Source organism: Haemorhous mexicanus, chromosome 6, assembly GCF_027477595.1.
Source record: "Haemorhous mexicanus isolate bHaeMex1 chromosome 6, bHaeMex1.pri, whole genome shotgun sequence".
NCBI lineage: Eukaryota > Metazoa > Chordata > Aves > Passeriformes > Fringillidae > Haemorhous > Haemorhous mexicanus.
Window position 1 is genome coordinate 3,899,152 of NC_082346.1, and position 20,237 is coordinate 3,919,388.

The following is a 20,237-nucleotide window of genomic DNA, read 5'->3' on the forward strand; positions in this document are numbered from 1 at the left end:
AAACTTCCTCCAGCTCTCTCCTTGTGCTCCTGGATGGCCCATGAAGACATGTCCTGAGCACCAGCCTTCAAAAAGGAGCCTGTCTATTGAGGAACGGGGGACAGCCCTTCTAGGTCCATGACCACACCCTTTACCAACAGCCTCTCTCCTTCTGCCTCTCCTTGCCTGTGGAAAGACTTTATGAAAACACAAGCCCACTGTGAACTCTGGATGCTGAGAATTTTAGACTTTCTGTGCTGACACTCTGATCCCCAGGAGACCACTGTATTTGACCTGAGGCTGTGGAGAAAGCTTCCAAACTTGAATGACAGAACTGGGATTATGGGTGTGTAGTTTGATTAGAAGTGTGAAATATCATGTGGTGAAAAACATAGAGTTTAAGGTTTTAGGAGATGGCACGTGTCTCTTACCCCGTGATGTAAATTCAGATTCAAAAGTGTACCAACACAGTGCAAGGACTTATAGGGCAGTTTCACCTATTTGCTTGCAAATATTGTAATTTGATAGGTGATGCCTCAAGAAGGACATACAAACCTCCTTTCCCAAAGATTTGCATGGCCACCTAAGTTAGCTGTGATTCCTGGCTGCCTCACAGCAGAGAGAAACCACTTATCCCACAGAAAGCTCATCCTGCAAGTCTCTGGTGAAATGCACCATGTAATTTCTCTGCTGTTGGGCTGTTTGCAAACAAAATGGACTGACAAAAAAAAAAAGGTAATTTGTGCTTTCCTCAGTGCTCACTTTCCAACAGTCTGCTTCTGCATGTACCCAGCATGTCTCTTCTCACTCCCAGCAAACAGAGTCTGCAGCAAGCCTAATTTCACACATCACATTAACAAGCAGATTAAACAGAAATCCCCATAATCAAGTGTCTTGTCCCTTTAATCATTTTAAAGAAATCAGCAGGCAGAGTCAGAGAGCACATGCACCACACTGGCTGCCCACACAATTGTCTCCAGCTCTCTATTCCTCAGAGCCTTCATAGCAACTGGAACACAAGAAAACCATTGATGCCAAAGTGCTCAGACCATGTGTAAACTGAGGATGCAGTCCTCAGTAAATGCACCAGCAGCTATTTAAAACAGAAGCACAGGTGGAGCTCACCCCACTACCCAAACACACAGTCCCAGCCTGCTCCCAGCCCAGCCCCTGGAGCAACCACCAGGGCTGAGGATTGCCCTGAAGCAAAGGGCTATGCTGAAGCTAAAGCTCATTCAGTGCTGTGCTAAGCACTCCTGAAATGAAGACTTTGGGACCTTTTGTGCTTTGTTTTTCACAAAACTACAATTTTATTTTGTTTGTAACCTAGCACAGGAATTTTTTTTTATTAAAGACAGAGTATATATGTTTTTTCCTTAGTTTTTCGCCAGTGTTGCTAGCAGCCAAAATAAACATTGAACCCAGGGGAAAAAAATAATCATCTAATTCCCCCCCTCCTTTTTTAACAAAATACAGTTTAAAAAGTTAGCAGAAAAACTACCTACAATCCCTGAGCTTGTCAACAAAGCCAAATTCTGGTGCTGGCTAGTCTGGATGGTGGGAAGCACATACTTACATTCAGCAATGGTGAGAGGTGGGTAGGTGAGGTAGAAACCCACCAGCTCAGCTGACAGCTGATTAAGAAGGTTGCTGGAAATAGTGCCATTTAGAGTTGTGCTTTGATTTTTCACTACATAAAACAGAGTGACAGCTTGGGAGACATTGGAGGTGTTCAAAATCTGAAACAGAGGCAAAAAATAATGTGTTGCTGTGGTTCAGCTCATTAAAAAAAACCAAAAAACCAACAAACCACCAAGGCAATGCAAAGAAACTGGGGAAATGTTAACCTGGAAAATGGATTAGCAACATCTCATCCAACTTTACTTGTGTGATACTTTAATCCCTGCTTCAGCATTTACAGGGTTCCTGGAGGACAGCAGCAGGCACAAAAGGTGCAGCCAGGACTGAAAATGTTTTCCCCTGTTTTTACCACGGAATGTGGGATGAGGGAGAGGATGCTTATCAGAAAAACCATCCAGTGCTTGATGCAGACAAATTGTGCTGTTTATCTGTCTGTTTATTGCTGTCTTTGCTGCCTTCCTACTGCTGGTTTATAGACCCACACATTTTCCATATGAAAGTAAGGGATTTCATGTCTTTGTGTTCCTGATATCATATGAATCTCTGTACTCCTCCCCACTCTAGCTCAGTGCCAGTCTCTTGCTGAGCCCAAATCTCCTTACTACGTTTTGAGAACCAATTCTATTCAGCAAGTACTGGATGAGATTCTCAAACAACAGGAACCCACATGTTCTCTTGAAAATCTTACGCCCATGGGCAAGAGGAATGGGGTTAGCTGTCTACTGATAGGTAGGCCCAAAAGCATTGATGGATGTTATTTAAATACCCCATTTTTATGGTTTGGATCACCAAGTTAAAAGAAAAACTATGACGCAAAAAGAAGCATCAGAAGAGCCCAAGGTCAGACCAAAAGTCTGCCTAGCCAATGTCCACCTACAAGTGGCTGGAGCAGAGGGCTGGAGAATTAGCACAGCACAAGAGGAATAAATGACTCTCAGTGGTGTAAGATTATCCCACAGCCATGTCAGAGCCATAAATCATATGCCTGGGTTTAAAAAGGATTGATAACTTTTTATTCTACATCTTTGGCCAAATGTGTTTTGTAATTTCCGTATTTTTTTCTCCTGTTGCATCAACTCCAAGTGGCCACTCCTGATTCACAACTGGCTGGAGCGCCATGGCCAGTTTCATTTCTCCTTGCATGGAAGATGCTTCATGCCTTTTTAGCCACCTTCCCTCTACTCTCCTAGGGCAGCAATACCTTTTCTGAACTGGCTCTGTCTACTCCAGAATTGTTCCCCAGTTTTAATCTAAAGCCCTCATAGAGTGTTTTGTTGCATGGACTTAGTCTTTTGCATGGCACTGGAATAACTTCAAAAAAATTTATCATGAAAATCACACCCTTGAGCCTCTCACTTCCCAGCCTGTATGTTGCCTCCAGGACCTCCATCCTATCTCTCCTTAAATTGGCAATATCCACAAAAGCAGCCACTACCTTCTCCTAGGGCTCTTTCCAAAATTGCTTAGGTGCTTTGTGAGATCTTCACAAAACTACTTCCACCACAAGCAAATTAGGTACCATGAAGTTCCCCTCAATGTCAGCTGTCGAAAAACTTGATAACCACTGTACCTACTGTGGTAGGCCCTCTATTGCCCTGTGCTTTGCTGCCTCTCTGAGCTCCACCAGCTTGAGCACAAGCTCACAAGAAACAGCACCAAAATAATTAGCAGAGCACTGATGGCAACATTTTCTCCTTCTGAGGAGCACAATCCATACACAGAGTTTTATCAAAAATCAAAAACATATTGTAATATTTCCCAGAAGATAATTTATCTAGTCTTGAAGTGTGGCATAGAATGTAAGAGTGTTGGCCCACTATACATACAAAGGTGTGTAAAAATTTGTGGTGAATTTGTGCCTGTGAGTATGAAACTGAAATGCATACCAAGAGAAAGAAATCTATTCCATTATTTCACATTTCAAAAACAACTGTGCCTAGCACCACCTTTATACCTGAAGAGCCTCACTGAAAGCACCTAATGTGTCAGAATAACATGTTCAGTAAAAACATAAATTTGGAAGACTGTGTTTTCATACTTGGAATTTCATTTATATGGCTGAAGTGCAAGCAGTAAAACTGTAATTCATAAAAAGCAACAGCCTTCTATAAATCATGGATTTGTAAGTTTTCCTGCAATGCATAAACGGTCTTATTGCAGATGAAAACATAAACTTCCTTCCACAGTGGCTGGCAAAGGCACTGTGTTGGAATAAAAACATACACACGGCAAAGAATAACCAGGAGGGATTGGCAGCAGGCAAAGTGCACTACACTGTACCTGAACAGTTAAGTTGTTGCTGGTGTTTAGGACCTTTCTTTCAGCATCCTGAAATGCTCTCTGGAGCCGCTGTTCCATGGTCTGAACAAATTTGCATGACTGAATATTGTCTGTTTGGCCCACAAACTGCAGCTCTGGAAAAAAGGAAGGCATTAGCATGTGGAGAAAGAATTCTCGTTGCTGCACCAAGAACAAAATGATCAATTTACACATTAAGCAGGTGAAGATAATGCCACTTCAGGAACTGCACTAAATTAGGCTTAATTAAGACAAAATGTAAGAATTAAATTGCATTATTAGAGCTGATACTCTCCACAAACAAATGGAGATTGCTTTTGCAATGATATATAAGATGGTAAGGCCTGTTCACTGTGCATATACTTGCTCAGAGCCAGGCAGTAAGCAAAGTCATTCTAAAAAATAAGTTATAGTCTTAAATCTTGCAGGTCATTTGGTCCTGCAAAATAAAATCAATCATAATATTGATTCTCATTCTGTTTTATTTTCACTCTAGGAAAAATATACTTGTAATGGCCATAAGTAGGTGTATACAAACACTGTAAGCACACATGTAAGAAATTTTTTTTATCATTTAATATATCATTTAAGTGCACTCTGCCCTCTCCTAATCTTATACTGCCCCTAATGTTAGAGTGATTTCAATACAATTACTCTGCACTGCCACATCCCCTTGGTGCCTTTTTGGGACTACCTAAACACAGAGGGCAGACAAAATTAAGGGAAAAAATGCAGCTGTATTTATTGAAGGGCCTACAGGTGCATTTCAGGCAGACAAAGCCCCCCTCAGGGGCTACACCCAGAAAAGTGGATGAGAGGTCTCGGGTTTCACACTTTTATAAGTTTGGTTCACTTGCATATTGGGGATTAGTCTTCCAATAACAGCTTCAGGTAATGAACTCATTTATCCCCAGTTTGCTGCCCCCAACTCACTTTTGTTTACATCTCTTGAGGCCTGAGACAGTAAGATGTCCTTGATTCCCAGACCTGGAGAGGAATTGTTCTGCCTGACCAAACTGGGAGAACAGTAGCTAACACTCTATATGGAGTTTAGAGTTACACACTAAAGAATTGCAGGGTTACAAATACATGAAAAATATAAAAGCTAAAACCCTCACAGCAGTGCCCTGGCAGCAGAGCACAGGGGGGCCCACAAGAGTGTCCTTGATTCCCAGACCTGGAGAGGAATTGCTCTGCCTGACCAAACTGGGAGAACAGTAGCTAACACGTCTTACAGAATTCAGAGTTACACACTAAAGAATTGCGGGGTTACAAATATATGAAAAATATAAAAGCTAAAACCCCAAGGCATCACCCTCACAGCAGCACCCACAGCCCTGGCAGCAGAGCCGAGCACAGGGGTGTCCTTGATTCCCAGGCCTGGAAAGGAATTGCTCTACCTGACCAAACTGGGAGAACAGTAGCTAACACTTTATATAGAGTTCAGAGTTACACACTAAAGAATTGCAGGGTTACAAATATATGACAAATATAAAAGCTAAAACCCCAAGGCATCACCCTTACAGTGCCCTGACAGCAGAGCCGAGCCCAGGGCTGCCCACAGGACGCCCAGCCCCACAGCAGAGCCTGTCCTGCTGCCACCCCCCTGCCCCAGAGAGGGCACCACGGGCACACACCCACCCCAGGCAGGGACCCCTCACTCACCCGTCTTCAGCTGGAAGTGGTAGGCAGGCAGGGGCTGCCAGGGCAGGGCCAGGGCCACCAGGGCCTGCAGGTGTGGCACATGCTGCTTCATGTCGGCCGTGGCGTTGCCCAGGCCGTAGGCCAGCAGCTTCTCGGCGACGGCAGCGGGTGTGAAAACCAGCCTGCCCCGCGTGACGTAGTAACCCACGGTCAGGTTACTCGACTGCTCCAGGATTTCAACCTAAAGCACACAGGGCAGCATGGTTTTTTAATTTTTGGTTTTCATTATTTTGCTCGCAGTTTGTGGAAACCCAGGGCACCGGGAATATTTCTGGGGTGTCTTGACCTCCAGGGGAGCACTGACTTTGACCCTCATTCATGGAAAAAGTTTCCCAGACTTCAAGATAGGCTAGAATCCACAAAAGTGTGAAATAGATTATAGAGAGTAGTGTAGGTGTGTCACTTGGTGAGAAATTTAGGTTTTGGGATTTTTAGTATGTTGTGTATGGAAGCAAGATGGAGGGCACAGGGTGTGGTCCTGGGTTCCTTCTTCATGCTGCTTCTTCCTCCTTCTCCATGGCTTTGGGTGGCATTCTGTAATTGGGCAGAAAAGTCTGCACTGGGGGCTCTGTGGGATCAGTTATTGGGTTAAAAGGGAAAATAATCCAGGTGTCAGCTCTTAATGGGATAGTTTAGTCTGAAAGACCTTGGAACAAGAGATTGTTGGCCATTTTGTGCCTTGCTAATGAAAAAGCTGCCAAACTCACGGATGAGAGACTATTTTACTGATAAGAAATAATAAACTTGAGTCCAAACATGAACTATTGTCTCAAGTGCCTTCAATTCAGACCCAGAGAAACCAATAGCAGTTCAGATGCTGTTTGTGGATGTGACAGCCTGGTCAGAGAGCGAGAAAAGTAGATAAATTTTCCCAGAATCGGCCTGGGAGACTTTAGAGAGTTGAAGATAAACAATGATATCCAATTATTAAAAACAATCTGCAGGTGTTGTTGTCCTAATGGTCTGTTTTCTTGTTATTCTCCTAAGATTTTTTATAAATGGGTGTCTTGTTAATTAGCCAGTCAGGTGAAATGTATTCATTGAATGACCAATCATGTCCACCTGTATCAGAACAATGTCTAAAAGTGTATAAAAGAAGTAAAGAAGGGTGCTTTATGCCACTCAGCCTTCTGACGACTCTGTGTCATTTCCTACTAAACAGTGACAACTGTTTGATGGGGTTTCTCACCCTGAATATGTGTCCCTTGCAGGGTTTTTATCCTGCAATTCCCTATAAAATTCCAGTGGGATCAGTTAGTGTCATATCCGACACGGTGTGGATGCTGAGAACTGCTCAGAGAAGAAAGTCAGATAAACTTGCCCAGGAATTGCTCTTTGAAGTTTGGGAAAGTTCAGAGAAGGAATTAAAACACTTCTTAATCTTTGCAGCTGGTGTTGTTTTCTCATAAGATATTTACAAGAGGGTGGTGTGCCTAATTAGCCAATGGTGTGAGGGATGTTGATTGAGGACCAATCAAGTCCACATGTATTGTACCTGTCTATAAAAAGTGTGTGGTTTTTAATAAAATAGCATTTTGCCTTCTGAGACTTTGGAGTCCATGTGTCGCCTTATTCATCCATCCTCAACACAACAGCAACAGACATGGTATTAGCAGAGCTGCTCAGAGAGTTTTGGGCTCAGCCCATGCAGCATGGGCTCCAAATTAAAGGAGTGCAGAACTGTTACCACAGCTGCAAAGCTCCAGCTCATCCATGCACAGATCCAGGGACATTTTACCTATACATGGAAAAACACAGAGAGCTTCCAGCTCCTACTCTTTTCCTGAAGTTCACTGACTTTTTGAAAGACAAAAGTTTCCAATATTTGATTAGGCTGTCTCTTATCTCCTCTTCTCCTGTATGTCTCAGATGGTTAAGTCTATGAGCAGACCTATATGACTGGAAATACCAAACCACAGGAATGGACATACTGTGAGTCAAAACTCGAAACATGAGCTGAGTCTTACCTCAAAATCCAGTATTTTCCAAAATGTTTTAGCCCTGGAACTGGTCCTCCTCACTAAGTTTTAGCTGGTTTCCTCTGTTAGAAGAAGGCAGCTTCTCTCAATTTGTAAAAACGTAGGGGACTGAACCTGGCAGTTTTTATTGCTGCTGCCAAGGAGCACACAATTCCCAAAGCAACTGACATCCTCCACACTTGCAGCAATAAAGCATAAGGACCAAAGCCAATTTGATAGCCTCTGTTTTGAGAAAAATTACTTTTTTCCTTCCCAGAGGCTTGGACCCCACAAATGCAGAGGAAGCTGTGTCCCAAGGAAAAGGGCCCTGGCAGCCCACCCAATCCTGCTCCCACACACAGCAGTGCAGAGGTTCATGCAATTTAGCTGCAAAGTGATGAACACATCACCTCCATTTATTTTCAATAAAACATGCTTTCTCCCCGCTCGGGACTCTTGTTCCTGTGAAATTGCACCTGTCAGGTACTGGGTTTTCAGAGCAGGGAGTGGACTGACAGCAGTGACATCCCATTTACCAGCCATACTCTTGCTCACATTGATGCAGGCTGAGTACAGCAGCACCTGGCTGCCCCTGAGCAGAAGTCACTCCTGAGTTGCAGGGGGAAGAGGAAACTGCTGTCAGTAGTCATTTCCCAAAGCACACTAAAAAGAAGTTTGCATTTCTCTCTTCTTCTTCATCAAATAAACCACTAAAAGCTTTGGAGTATTCCTTATATTTTTAGAGACCAGAGTGGGTGCCACCTCTGCCTGCTCTCCATAGGAAAATCTCAGAGCTCCCCTCCAAGGGGCTTCCTGCATCCAGGGACACCACTGGAGCTTCAAGCAGCTGTGGTTCTTTGGTGGGAGGGCTGTTTTGGTGAAATCAAGCAGGAAAAGCCAAGCACGCTTACCTGAGCACTGACATTCTGGTTGAAAGCTTGTCTCAGCACTTGGTTGAGGCCTTTTCTCACACTCTCCCTGAAGGCATTGCTGATCATCATCCTCCTTGTGTTCAGAAACAGAACTGTGGAGCAACAAAAGCCACGGGGTGGTTTGAGACATCACCATGCTCTTGTTTGCTTTCTTTAATTGTTTTACATTGGGCTAGCTGTGCAGGAATCGTCAAAGCAGCTTGAATTAGCAGCAGCTCCAAAGACAAGAACTGCAGGGGCTCAGCAGCTCCTGAGTTCCCTGTTCGTCCCATGGCAATATTTCATTGTTTCCATGCTTCCAGAGCAAGGTCTAACAAATGCAATTTCATTAGCAGCAACAACAAGTCTTTGCCATGCTGCCTCTCCAAGGAGGCGTGAGGCCACTCACTGCCTGAGGACAGACTGGCACAGCATTCCCAGGGGACTGAGCCAGAGCTGCACAGGCAGGCTTCATGTCTTCATGGCCACAGTTACATAAAATAAATCTGCTGCTCCACTGCTGCAATTATTTCCTATTTAGAAAATAATTCTATTTAGAAAATAATTATTTAATAAACCTATGACTATCTTCTTATTTTTCTTTTATAACTTTCAGGAAGAGTTTTTTAGCTGTGCTTGAGTACTTTCAATCATATACTGTACACAGGCTACTTTTATCTTTAGAAAGAGCTGTTGTACTCATCACACTACTGATGGGGATATTTAGCAGCTAACAAACACACATTAGGTCCAAAAGCTGCTTATTTCACTGTTGCCTACATCATGCAAGGTCACAAACTCTTTTCTGCACCTATTCTTTGCTGAGATCTCCCAGACACACAAATCTTCTGATCCTGTGCTGCCACAAGGAGTCCATGAGAAGCCTGGGCAAGGTACCTCTCCAGGCCCCTTTAGTTCAAAGTTCTTACAGCTAAGGAGAAGCTGCCCATGAAAAAACAGCCAGAAGTGGCACTGTTCACATGGAAAACTCAAAATTCTCCCATAATTTTCAAATGGATCTGTACTGATAGAATAAGGTGTTCATACTAGAACAGAATTAGGTTTTTGGGCATAAACAGGGCTGAGGACCAAGGCAGGTCACTGCACTGTCCTCTCCAGCAGCACAGACTCCTCACTGCAAAGCAGGCACCAAACCATCCTGGCTTACAGGGCTGTCCCTCCACACAGGTGGTCCTGCAGTGACCCCTGAACTCCAGAGCACCTGATCTCACTGCTTCATTTGACACATTTGTGTCAAAACCCAAGCCACAAGTAAAGCCAACGCCATTCCCAACTAACAACCCTGCCCATACCCATCTGGTTTATCAGCACAGCAGACCAATCACTAGTGCCCCACATTCCTGGACACTGGGGTGTGTTTCTTACACCTCACAGACACAGGAGAGCCCTTCAGCAGAGGCAGAGGCTGCACATACCTGTTTTCACCATCATGTTGGCAGAGAGCCGGCAATCCAGGGAGGGAGCTGCCGTCATGTTAGCGAAAGCGGCGGCTGCCGTGGTGCCGGGAGGAGCAGGGCTGAGTTCCACGGCAGGAGGGGGAAGCCTAGTTGTTTTCGCTGATGCTGTAATAGATGTCAAAGCTGCTGTCATTGTCAGTGGGGGTGGGGTTGGCCTTTTGGTGATGTCTGAGCTCGGGAACTCCTGGGTGTCAGTTACTGTTGTTTCTATCTGCCTTGGTACGTGGGCTGTGGGTGCGAGTGTGGAAGCTGTGGCCGTGCTGCTCTTGGGGGTTATGAGCAGAGCTGGCATGTCCAGAGGTGAGGCAGTCGTGTTTCTTGTTGCAAAAGAAAAATCTGCCTGTGCTCCTACTGAGCTCAGATCCGGTGCCAGGTTTGTGGCAGTGTTATTTTTTGTTAGTGTCAGTATCGGTGTGCTTAAAGCCATCACGGATGGCAAAGGGGTGTTTTCAGTGCCTAGAGAAAAGAAGGAAGAAGCTGGCACTGGTGAAGCTGGAGATGATTTTCTTGTTAGTGGTTTTGCTTCTGAAGTTTCTACTGTAGGTATTGCACCAGAAGATACTCCAGATAACACTGCAAGAACAGAATGGGTAAAGTTGGTTGTTGACAAAAAAGGAGACTCTATCTGTGTTGGTGATGCATGGACAGAAGTTATGATGACTTGACTGCAGAGCACTGGTGGTAGGGGTTTGCAATGGGATGCCCTTGGTAGCTTTTTTAGATACGTTACTGGGAGCTAGACTATGACTTGTAGCACTTGTGTCCCACTCCTCCTCACTGAATGTGGCTGGATATTTATCAGCCATAAACAAATAACCAGGGGACTCAACTGGTTGTCTGCAAATTCTGGAAAATTCCCAGAACCAGTATCTTCTCAGATATAACTACTCAAGAGAGTTGAGAGAGAGCTGAGGGAGTTGAGAGTTGAGCCTTCTTAACCAGAAGGCTTGGTGACAGGGAAGGGGGACTGGGCTGGCAGTGTGCTGAGGGTGGCACTGCTTCTGTTTGGGGCTGAAGTAGTCAAGCTGTCAGGAAGCTGAAAAACCAACACTGGTGCTGTGCCTAATGTTTTGATCAGTAATCTTTCCAGCATCACTTGTTTGGGATTCTAGAGAGCTAGGGAGAACACCTGCAGCACTAACAGGAGGCACATGGAAATGGTACTTTCTCATGTATACTGATAGGAACCTCTCCAACGCAGAAGAAATCAGCAATGTTTTCAGCCCTGTTTCCATGCTTTTTTTGCAAAGAGTCAGGCATTGTCAATGCAGTAGTAATGGATAAATACTGAACAGGAGATGTTTTCAGTGCAAGAGCATCTACATCAAATTCTGAAAAGTTATTCTTTTCAGGAAAGGGTAAATTTGAAATGTTTTGACTATAGGATGTATATGTATAGTTTGCTGAAGGGGTGGAGAAGAGAGGCTGCTGATTTGTATTAGTTCTGAGTATAGTGCATAGCAGTCATCTTCCAATGGAAAAGTACTTGGAGCAACTTCCCTTTTTTCCATTTGGACTGAAGTTTTTACCGAAGGAATACTAATGCCAGCTGCAGACAGCAATGCTTTATTGGTCCACGTAGAAGCTGAAGTTACAACTTCAGGAAGGCTGACAGGATCTAAATTGCTTTCAGAGTCTGCATTCAAAATCCTGAAAGAGCCACAACTGTGGCTGCCCATCACTGTTGTCATGGAAACAAGTGATGGCAGCATAACCCACACTGGAGGCATGACAGAGGCAAGTGGCTTTTTATCAACTGAATGCAAAGCCTGACCAGAGGTTAAATGATTTAAAACTCTTGGAGATGAATATTCTGCATGTGGGATCACAAGAGTGGGTACTCTCATCTTTCTGTCTTCATTTGCAGTTACATCTGAACTTTCTGCATCTCCAGGTAGAAGATGTGCAGTCACAAAAGCAATAGTGACAGAAGTATTTGTGGTAGCAGGCTCGAGTTTGCAAAGGCATAGAGTGGAAGTAATTAAATGGCACTGCAGCTAGATCAAGAGTCATCATGGCCATCTCCAAAACAGTGTCTAGTATCCTTGATCCTATGAGGACTGTACAGGTTTGGATACCTGGAGAAACTTTGGGAAGCTGAGTTCCATAATGCAGAACATTATTAGCGTTAAAGTTCACGGACATCTTTGCTGTGACTCCTCTTGTTGAGCTGTCCTTGCCACAGGAAAGCCACCAGGATTTGGGAGAGCAGGGGCCGAAGCAGCTGGGAGTCTCATGCTATTTGCCTGCTAAGTTCCATCAGTCCAATTTCTGCAAAGTTCTGATTCAGAGGCAGCAGCAGGAGGGATCTGCAGCCTGTCCTGGTTGGCTGCTGCCACCCTGGGACTGGCTGTGCGTGCTGCCCCAGTAAACACCTCGTTTGTCTCCATTAGCAAGGGAGACCTTGGGCTTGTTGGAGAGGAGTGTGCTGCATTTCTAAAGAGAAAATCTGTTTTGCTTCTAAATTCTCCTACTGGCAGCACTGCCCTCTGAGCGTGCTTTGCATCTGGAAAAAGTGATATTGGCAGTGAAAGGGAGGACGTGCTCTATGCTGAGCTGGAGACCTCAGCTGAGCTCTTGGAGGCTTGGATGACATGAAAGGTGCAGGGTGAGAGGCTGTAGTGGAATTAGTCAGTGCTGTGAAAGACTGAGGGTGACTCATTGGCGGTGTTAGATGTGGAGTACCCGCAGCATGGAAGACTGATGTAGAACAGCTGCTTTATCCTGGACAACTGATGATGACAGAAGAGGGGTACCACTTATTCTGCCAGTCAGTGCTGCCCTAAATGGCCCCAGTAGAAGAGACATTTTACATACTCTCATCAAGGAACCATGACAAACTTTTGGAAATTAGACATTTTATGTACTCTCATCAAGGAACCATGACAAACTTTTGGAAATTACTGTCAGGGAAGACTGATGCATTTTTGACCCAGGAATATCAGAATATACAGATGACAAAGAAGTCCTTTCCAAAGGAAACCCTTTTCCCACTAACTCTGTGAAATGCACTGCTGTTGATCCAATGAAAAGCATGGCCCCCATAAATAAGTTGGGACCCCTTCTGTGCTTCACCACACTGGAATGCACCATGCTTAGGGCACTATTCCTGCTTTCACTAACCTGTGAGCTAGCTGAATCTGTGCTGAAGAAACCTTCAGGATCTGCAGACAAAGGCACTTGGATGGGCAGTACAGCTGGTTTAGAAAAGTTAATGGCATGAAGTGACTGGATTACCAATGAGGAGAATGATGGTGATGGAACAGCAGCAAGCATGTCTGATCCTGACGTACTTTCTCTGGAAATGGAGGGTGTTTTCTAATGGCACTGGCTGGGATGGCACAGCTGTACTCAAATGTGTCACTGGTGGTGTGGTGGGCAGTGTGGCAAACATACCAAGCTGAGGCAAACCTGTTAGAGCAGCTGTGTCATCTGCATCTTGAGACGACGGCCTCAGAGGCGACTCGGCTGAGACCTCAGCGGGTTCCTGGGGTGCACTGCTCCCACTGCCCTGGTACAGGGAGGGTGACAGGTGCATCTGATCCAAAGTCCTGGCACGGGCGCCAGTCAGCGTTGTTCTGATCATCTGAAGCAAGTCTGCGTTCTCCAAAGTCTGTCCCAGAGAAAGATCAGCTACTGAGGGGGTCTTGGTTTCTGTGGAAGGCCGTGTTGGTGATAGTATAGATCTCCAATTAGGAAAAGATCCTGTAGAAGGAGCATCATTGACATGCTGTTGCCTGACACCTGTAAAATAATAAGGAAAATTAGTATATTCTTCCCCAAAATGAAGAGTTGTTTTCTTGTTGCTACAAATACCAACACAAAATGAATTAACTCTGGTAAAACAAGTCTTTTTTTTGTTGTTGTTTGCAGAGTGCATAACAATTCAGAGAAAGTTTACAAAAAAAAGAACTAAACACAAACATGAAACCCAGTGAGCGGTTCAACACAACAGATTTTAAACCCCTCAACTTGTTTCATCTGACAAAAGAATAAGGAAAGCTACCTTGACCATGCTATTCCAAAATCCTACTTTTACCAGGGATGTCTCAACATACTAAAAGACACATCCTTAAGCCTGGTACAATTCTTGAGGTTATCATGAGTCACCCCGTGTCAAAATACTGTGTGAGAAGATGGGTTTAGAAACAGTGCAGAAAGGGAATGGGTTTTGACAAGCAAGCTTCACTGCCTTGGCATGCAGTCTGACATGGGAATAGAGTCAGCACTGGCTGTGTTCCTGCAGGATGCATCTGGAGGTGCTCATCCTGCCAGCTCTAATAACGCGCACAATTACAGGCACAAAAGGAAGAAAATAAAACAGGGATGAACAAGGGGAGAGGGGGGCAAGATCCAAAACAAAATAGGACATTAAACACTTTTTTTGACATGTGCAGATGCTCAACACATCATTTCAAACACCAGTTTACTCTGCATTCAACACCATAATGTTCCTAGGCTTTGTTTTCTTGAAATGATTACAGTTATCCTAAAATCACAGAATGAGAACACTCACATTTGTACTAATTCAGAGATTAAGATTCACTCAAGGGTAAAATTTAAGGTGGTGGGGTTTCTTTTTCCCTTCCCCCAAGTCAAGACAATAGATCAGACCTCAGTCCTGGCACTTGGTACCGTACCAATCTGTGTCCCCTTGCATAGCCTAACAGAGGGAAAACATGGAACTAAGTCTTGCCCTCCAGCTGCAGCACATCTGGATCAAACACAGGGGATGCCAACCTTCTCCACAGCCCCGTGAATAACTCAACAAAACAGTGTGGAAAAGCAAGCAGAGCAGATCTCAAGACACATAAAATGGGCTGGACACTGGCTCCAGCCACCCATAAACCCAAGGGTCAGCAGAGCCAACTGCACCAGCTGGGATCAGCCCACATGGACAGGAGCCAGCAGCAGGAGACCTTACAGCACAAGGGAGGAGAATGGGTCATGTTACACCTATTTAAAGCTAAGTTTCTTTCTTTCCACAGTTTTCTTTCCTCCTAGGTTTTTACACCACCATCGTCCATATGCACAGCCACAGTAGATGATTAGACCAGCTCCTTCAGGCTCCTGTGTGCATTCCACAGGAAAGTGATGGAATTGTGTTCAGCACTTTCTCTCTCTTAAAAAAAAAAAAAAAAAAAAAAAAAAAAAAAAAAAAAAAAAAAAAAAAACCCAAAACAATGTGAGATCTCCCATTTTATCCCTGTGTTTAAAGAGTTTTATTAAACCATGGTGAAAAACAGCCATTACCATCTCCTTCACTGAGATGCAAGAACAATTATAGTCTCCAGAAGCAATTTGGTTTAGGGAAGCAGCTCCAGGATGGGCAACAGAACAGAGCTCTGCTCTCCAAGCAACCAAAGTCCCCAGACCTTGCACTTGACACAGGTTAACTTGTACACAAGTGATCTGGAGAAAAGCAAAGGGAGGCAGACACAGGGCTACATATGGCAAGGAGGGACAAGCAGGGGAACAGGGAGCCCAATCCACTTTTATGGAGCTGCTCCAGAAGGTCAGCAGGCCAGACAGGAGGCTGCAGAGTCCACCAGGGAACTTGACCCACCAGGAGAGGTTTGCAGCACAGAAGGGACACTTTTGTACTTGGGCCTTGGCTGCTGATGTGTCATCAGGGGACTGGAGACTGGTGTGGCCTGGTTTCTGAGGCTCTCTGTGCTCCACCCTACGTTGGAAGGCACATTGTGTTCTAGACTGTGTTTTAGTGGCTTTTCCTTCCTTGTGAGCTCGGCAGATTTTTAACAGAACGTAGGAAAGAAAATGAGATGAATTTTGCTCAGCTAGAATGGATTCAAACATGTGCCTGAAATTAAGAACTAGCTGATGTGCTTTGCAAAACCAGACTTTAGGCAACCTGCAGCTTAAATATCTCTGCTGGTGAAGTCATCATTACCCAACCTGTTGCACCTCTGACTGCCTTGTTTCACCAGAACTGAAAAACAACTGCAAAGCCTTCATGTGGGATTTCTTTTAGCACTTAGTCCTAGAACTAATCTAGCACAAGTCCTAAAGGGGACTTAAGCAAGTCAATGTTTTCTACTTTTCCAAAACAGCAAAACCTGTCAGCATCAACCCTCTCACAGACTGCACAATTCTTCACACATTTCTTCACACATTGGTTTAATGAGAATGATTACAAGCAGAGAGACAACATAAACCTGGAAAAAGCATTGATGTTACTTCATATTGACAAGAAGTGAAGAAAAGTTCAAATATTGCAAAGAAGATAAAACACCGAATAAAAATATCCTCTAGCCACTTCTTTATTCCAGTCCTTCAGTTCTTGTTCCCTCCATTCCCTACCAACTGCCAGTTTCTCTGCTCATGCCCATTAATGAAGTCAAGCTCCCGAGTTACTGAAGCATTAAGAAAATTATACAATATGCTGCAACCTATGTATGATGCTGGCATTCCACTGCAGCAGATTTTCTTTTATTCTATGCCTATGGAAAGATATGGACTGCCAGCATCTGTTTCAAACTGCCATAAATTCAGCATCCTGGTAGAAGCCAGACAGACACAACACATGGAGTTTAAACTGAAGGACGTACTCTGTGCTTGAGAATTGTTAGGATGGCACCAACCACTACAGCTCCCTACCAAAAACTGTGCAAACCAGGACTGCATCATGGAAAAAACGGCAGGCAGGAAAACATTTTACTTCTAAATCTATCAACAGCTGAACACACTTGATGAAGGAGGAGACAATCAATTCAAATCAACAGGAAAGCCACAATGAGAACTCCCCACAGCATGCATTGTGCACTGAGCCACTGCTGGTACACACCAGTAGCTGCTCTTCCTGCCTCTAGATTACCTGTTATTCTCTCATATCTCAGCCTACTGATGAACCACCACCTCCAACCATCCCAAAATCTATCTAGCAGTAACCTCATTACAACAGCCATCACTGATGAGGTACCTTTCCATTAGCAATAATGAGGAACATTTCAAATATGTCAGAGCAGGAAGTTAAAAATCAGTGCAGTTTGGAGAAAACCATGTTTTCTACATTTCTGAGCACTTTTGTGCACACCTAAAGATGTGATAACCTCTCCCCTTTAATAAGGTGATGGAGCCCACGAGGAAGGTGTAGGATGTCATGAGGGCACCCCTCACCTTCTCTTCATCACCTTCATCACCCTAACAAGGTCCTTCTGCCACTTCTGAGTCAATGCAAAATATCAACCCAAAGGCATCTTCAACAACAGAAGGTTGTTGTTGTCTCAAGTTTGGTTGCATTACTTACAGATTACTTACTTATCTCTTGGATGGATAACATTTAAAAGTGAAGCAGATAAAGAGCACACTCAGAAGTCTTATTGCATGACTAACAAAGACATCTTCCCCATTATATGTCAAGTATGTATCTTTTCATAACCTTGAGCATATAGAACACAGAATTTAAATTTTCCAATCAAGTTGCTTTAATTATTCATTTGTGAGGAAAAAAAAAAAAAGGACAAAAAAAAAATCCCCAACTGCTATTAAGTACTGTAAAGGCTAAATTTTGGGAATAAAATAATACCTATATAAGACTATTTGTAGCCATATAAAGCACAGCAAAAATCCAAACATAAGCAATCTGGATTTTATTCAGCTCTAAATCAATCAGCCCTAAGGGAGAGTAACTCCAAAGGTACCTTATAAAAAAATCAGACTGTGAGAAATACAATTACTTGCCAACAAACACTTCAGCTAAGCCTTTGATAATGTCTCCTAAACATTCTCCTGGGAAAGCTGGCAGGCCAGGCCATGCCTTGGACATGTGCAAGGTTGAGAACTGGCTGGATGGCTGGGCCCAGAGAGTGGTGGGGATGGTGCCACATCCAGCTGGGGACAGTCATTAGGGATCAGTGTTTATTACCTTTAAATAAAAGATTATTTAAAGATAATAAACCAACCTGTTTATTATCTTTATTGATGGTCTGGGTGAGGGGATCAAGGGTATCCTCGGGAAGTTCACAGGCAACATTAAGTTGGGCTGGAGTGTTGAACTGCTGGAGGGTAGGAGGCACCTGCAGAGGGATCTGGACACACTGGAGGGATGAAATGAGGCCAACAGGATGAGGGTCAGAAAGGTAAAGTGCCAAGTCCTATGCTTGAGTTATAACAATCCCATGGAGTTCTCCAGGCTGGGGGAGGAATGACTGGAAAGGGAAAAGGAGCTGGGGGTGCTGGTCAACAGCAGCTGAATACAAACGTGCCCAGGTGGGCAAGGAGACCAACAGCACCTGGTGTGGATCAGAAATATCCAGCAGGAGCAGGGCAGTGGCTGTCCCCCTGTACTGGGCACTGGTGAGGCCACACCTTGAGTGCTGAGCCCAGTTCTGGGCCCCTCAGGAGTGTGTCCAGAGAAGGGCAATAAAACTTGTAAAGGGTCTGAAGGAGCAGCTGAGGAAACTGAGAGTGTTCAGCCTGGAGAAAAGGAGGCTCAGGGGGGACCTTATCACTCTAGAACTGCCTGACAGGAGGGTGGAGCCAGGTGGGGATTGGCTTCTCCTCCAGGCAACCAGTGACAGGATGAGAGGACACAGAATCCCAGAATAATGAGGTTGGAAGAGACCTCTAAGATCAAGTCCAACCTATGCCCTAACACCTCTACTAGACTATAGCACCATGTCCAGTATTTTTTTAAACATATCCAGAGATGGTGATTCTACCAGCCCCCTGGGAAGAGCATTCCAGTACTTTATTATTCTTCTGGTGAAAAATTTCTTCCTAATATCCATCCTATCCCTTCCCTGACGTAGCTGGAGACTGTGTCCTCTGGTTCTGTCAGTGCTGCCCGGTGGAAAAGACTGATCCCCACCTGTCTCCAACCTCCCTTCAGGAAGGTATAGAGAGCAATAAGGTCACCCCTGAGCCTCCTCTTCTCCAGGATAAACAACCCTAGTTCCTTCAAACATACCTCACAGGGCTTGTGTTCCAAGCCCCTCACCAGCCTTGTTGCCCTCCTCTGGACATGCATCTCAACATCCTTCCCAAACTGAGAGGCCCCTCCTAAACTGACACAGCCTCAAGCTGCACCAGGGGAGGATCAGGTTGGACATCAGCAGGAATTGCTTCACAGAAAGGGTTGTCCAGCATTGGAAGGAGCTGCCCAGGGAGGTGGCAGAGTCCCCATCCCTGGGAGTGTTCAAGAAATGGCTCGATGAGGCACTTAGTGCTGTGGTTTAGTTGGCATGGTGATGGTTTGGCCAAAGGTTGGACCCAATGTTCTCGGGGGTCTTTTCCAACCTTCATGATTCTAGGATTCAAGAAGAACAACAGCCCACCTACAAGTATCGCTGAGAGATCCTTTAGCTCTTTACCCCACCCCATCCAGATAGGGCTATCCCAGGGCTACACCTCCTCTTTAAAACAATGCCACTAAAAGACCAAATAGAGCTTTTTTTTTTCCTTCTCAAAAGTACAATGCTTCCCACTTATTATTGTTTTACCACAAGAGATTGAGTGCCCAAAAGTCAGATATGACTGGTAGGGGATATGATAAGAAAATTAACAGAATTAACAGAAATTAACAGTAATCTCTGTTACACCAGTGAAAAAATGCACACCCTAATCACAGGGTTCTGCAATTTACTTCCACTGAAGAGCATTAAGTCTACACTGTAGGATGTTAACACCACTTCAGAGTTTTCCTAATGCTGTCATTTTTTTTCGTTATTCATTAAGTGTTTACAATTGGAGAAATGGCACAAAAATACAGATTTCATGAGCCAAAGGATGTGAAATACACTACCAATGAAAATACAAATGCTCAGCAAAGCATTTATAAAAATAGCTGTGTAGCATATCAAAATCTTGCTCACAGTGCAGAATAGCAAAAACTATGCCTTCATGATATGTTATCCCAATTATACATTGATGAGGTCATTACATCCCAACCTATGTATCCCATACATCTCACTTTGGCATCATTCCAAAGGCCTTTGCAGCTTAATTACACACTTTTTGCAAAACAATTAACATGTAAGTGTTTTCTAGCCCTGACAACAAGCCAACCTACAAGACACCTGTCCTGAGCCCTGGCTCCCCCAGGCCAAGCCACACCTTCTCCTCTGGTCAGTGTGCTTTGTGCTCATCCTCCAGGAAATCTGCCTGGAGGGACCACCAGGATCACACTGGAAGGGAGAACAAAGGTGGTTTTGGCAGCTGCCAAACCCACAGCTACTACAGCAGGAATGGATGGTGAAGAGACAGAGAAAACTGCAAAAGAATGAAGGTAAAGAAACCAGAAAACTAAA

General features: G+C 44.4%; 1 protein-coding gene across 1 annotated transcript in view; it reads right to left on the minus strand.

Moving 5' to 3' along the window:
- KIAA1549L (KIAA1549 like) overlaps nt 1–20,237 on the minus strand; it is a 130,446-nt gene that overhangs the window by 59,409 nt on the left and 50,800 nt on the right. Inside the window, exons 2-7 of the mRNA XM_059848125.1 lie at nt 13,381–13,713; nt 9,928–10,542; nt 8,492–8,604; nt 5,584–5,803; nt 3,901–4,034; nt 1,556–1,718 (exon numbers count right to left, since the gene is read on the minus strand). Of these exons, the coding sequence (XP_059704108.1) occupies nt 1,556–1,718; nt 3,901–4,034; nt 5,584–5,803; nt 8,492–8,604; nt 9,928–10,542; nt 13,381–13,713 (1,578 nt within the window). The remainder of the gene's footprint in view (nt 1–1,555; nt 1,719–3,900; nt 4,035–5,583; nt 5,804–8,491; nt 8,605–9,927; nt 10,543–13,380; nt 13,714–20,237) is intronic.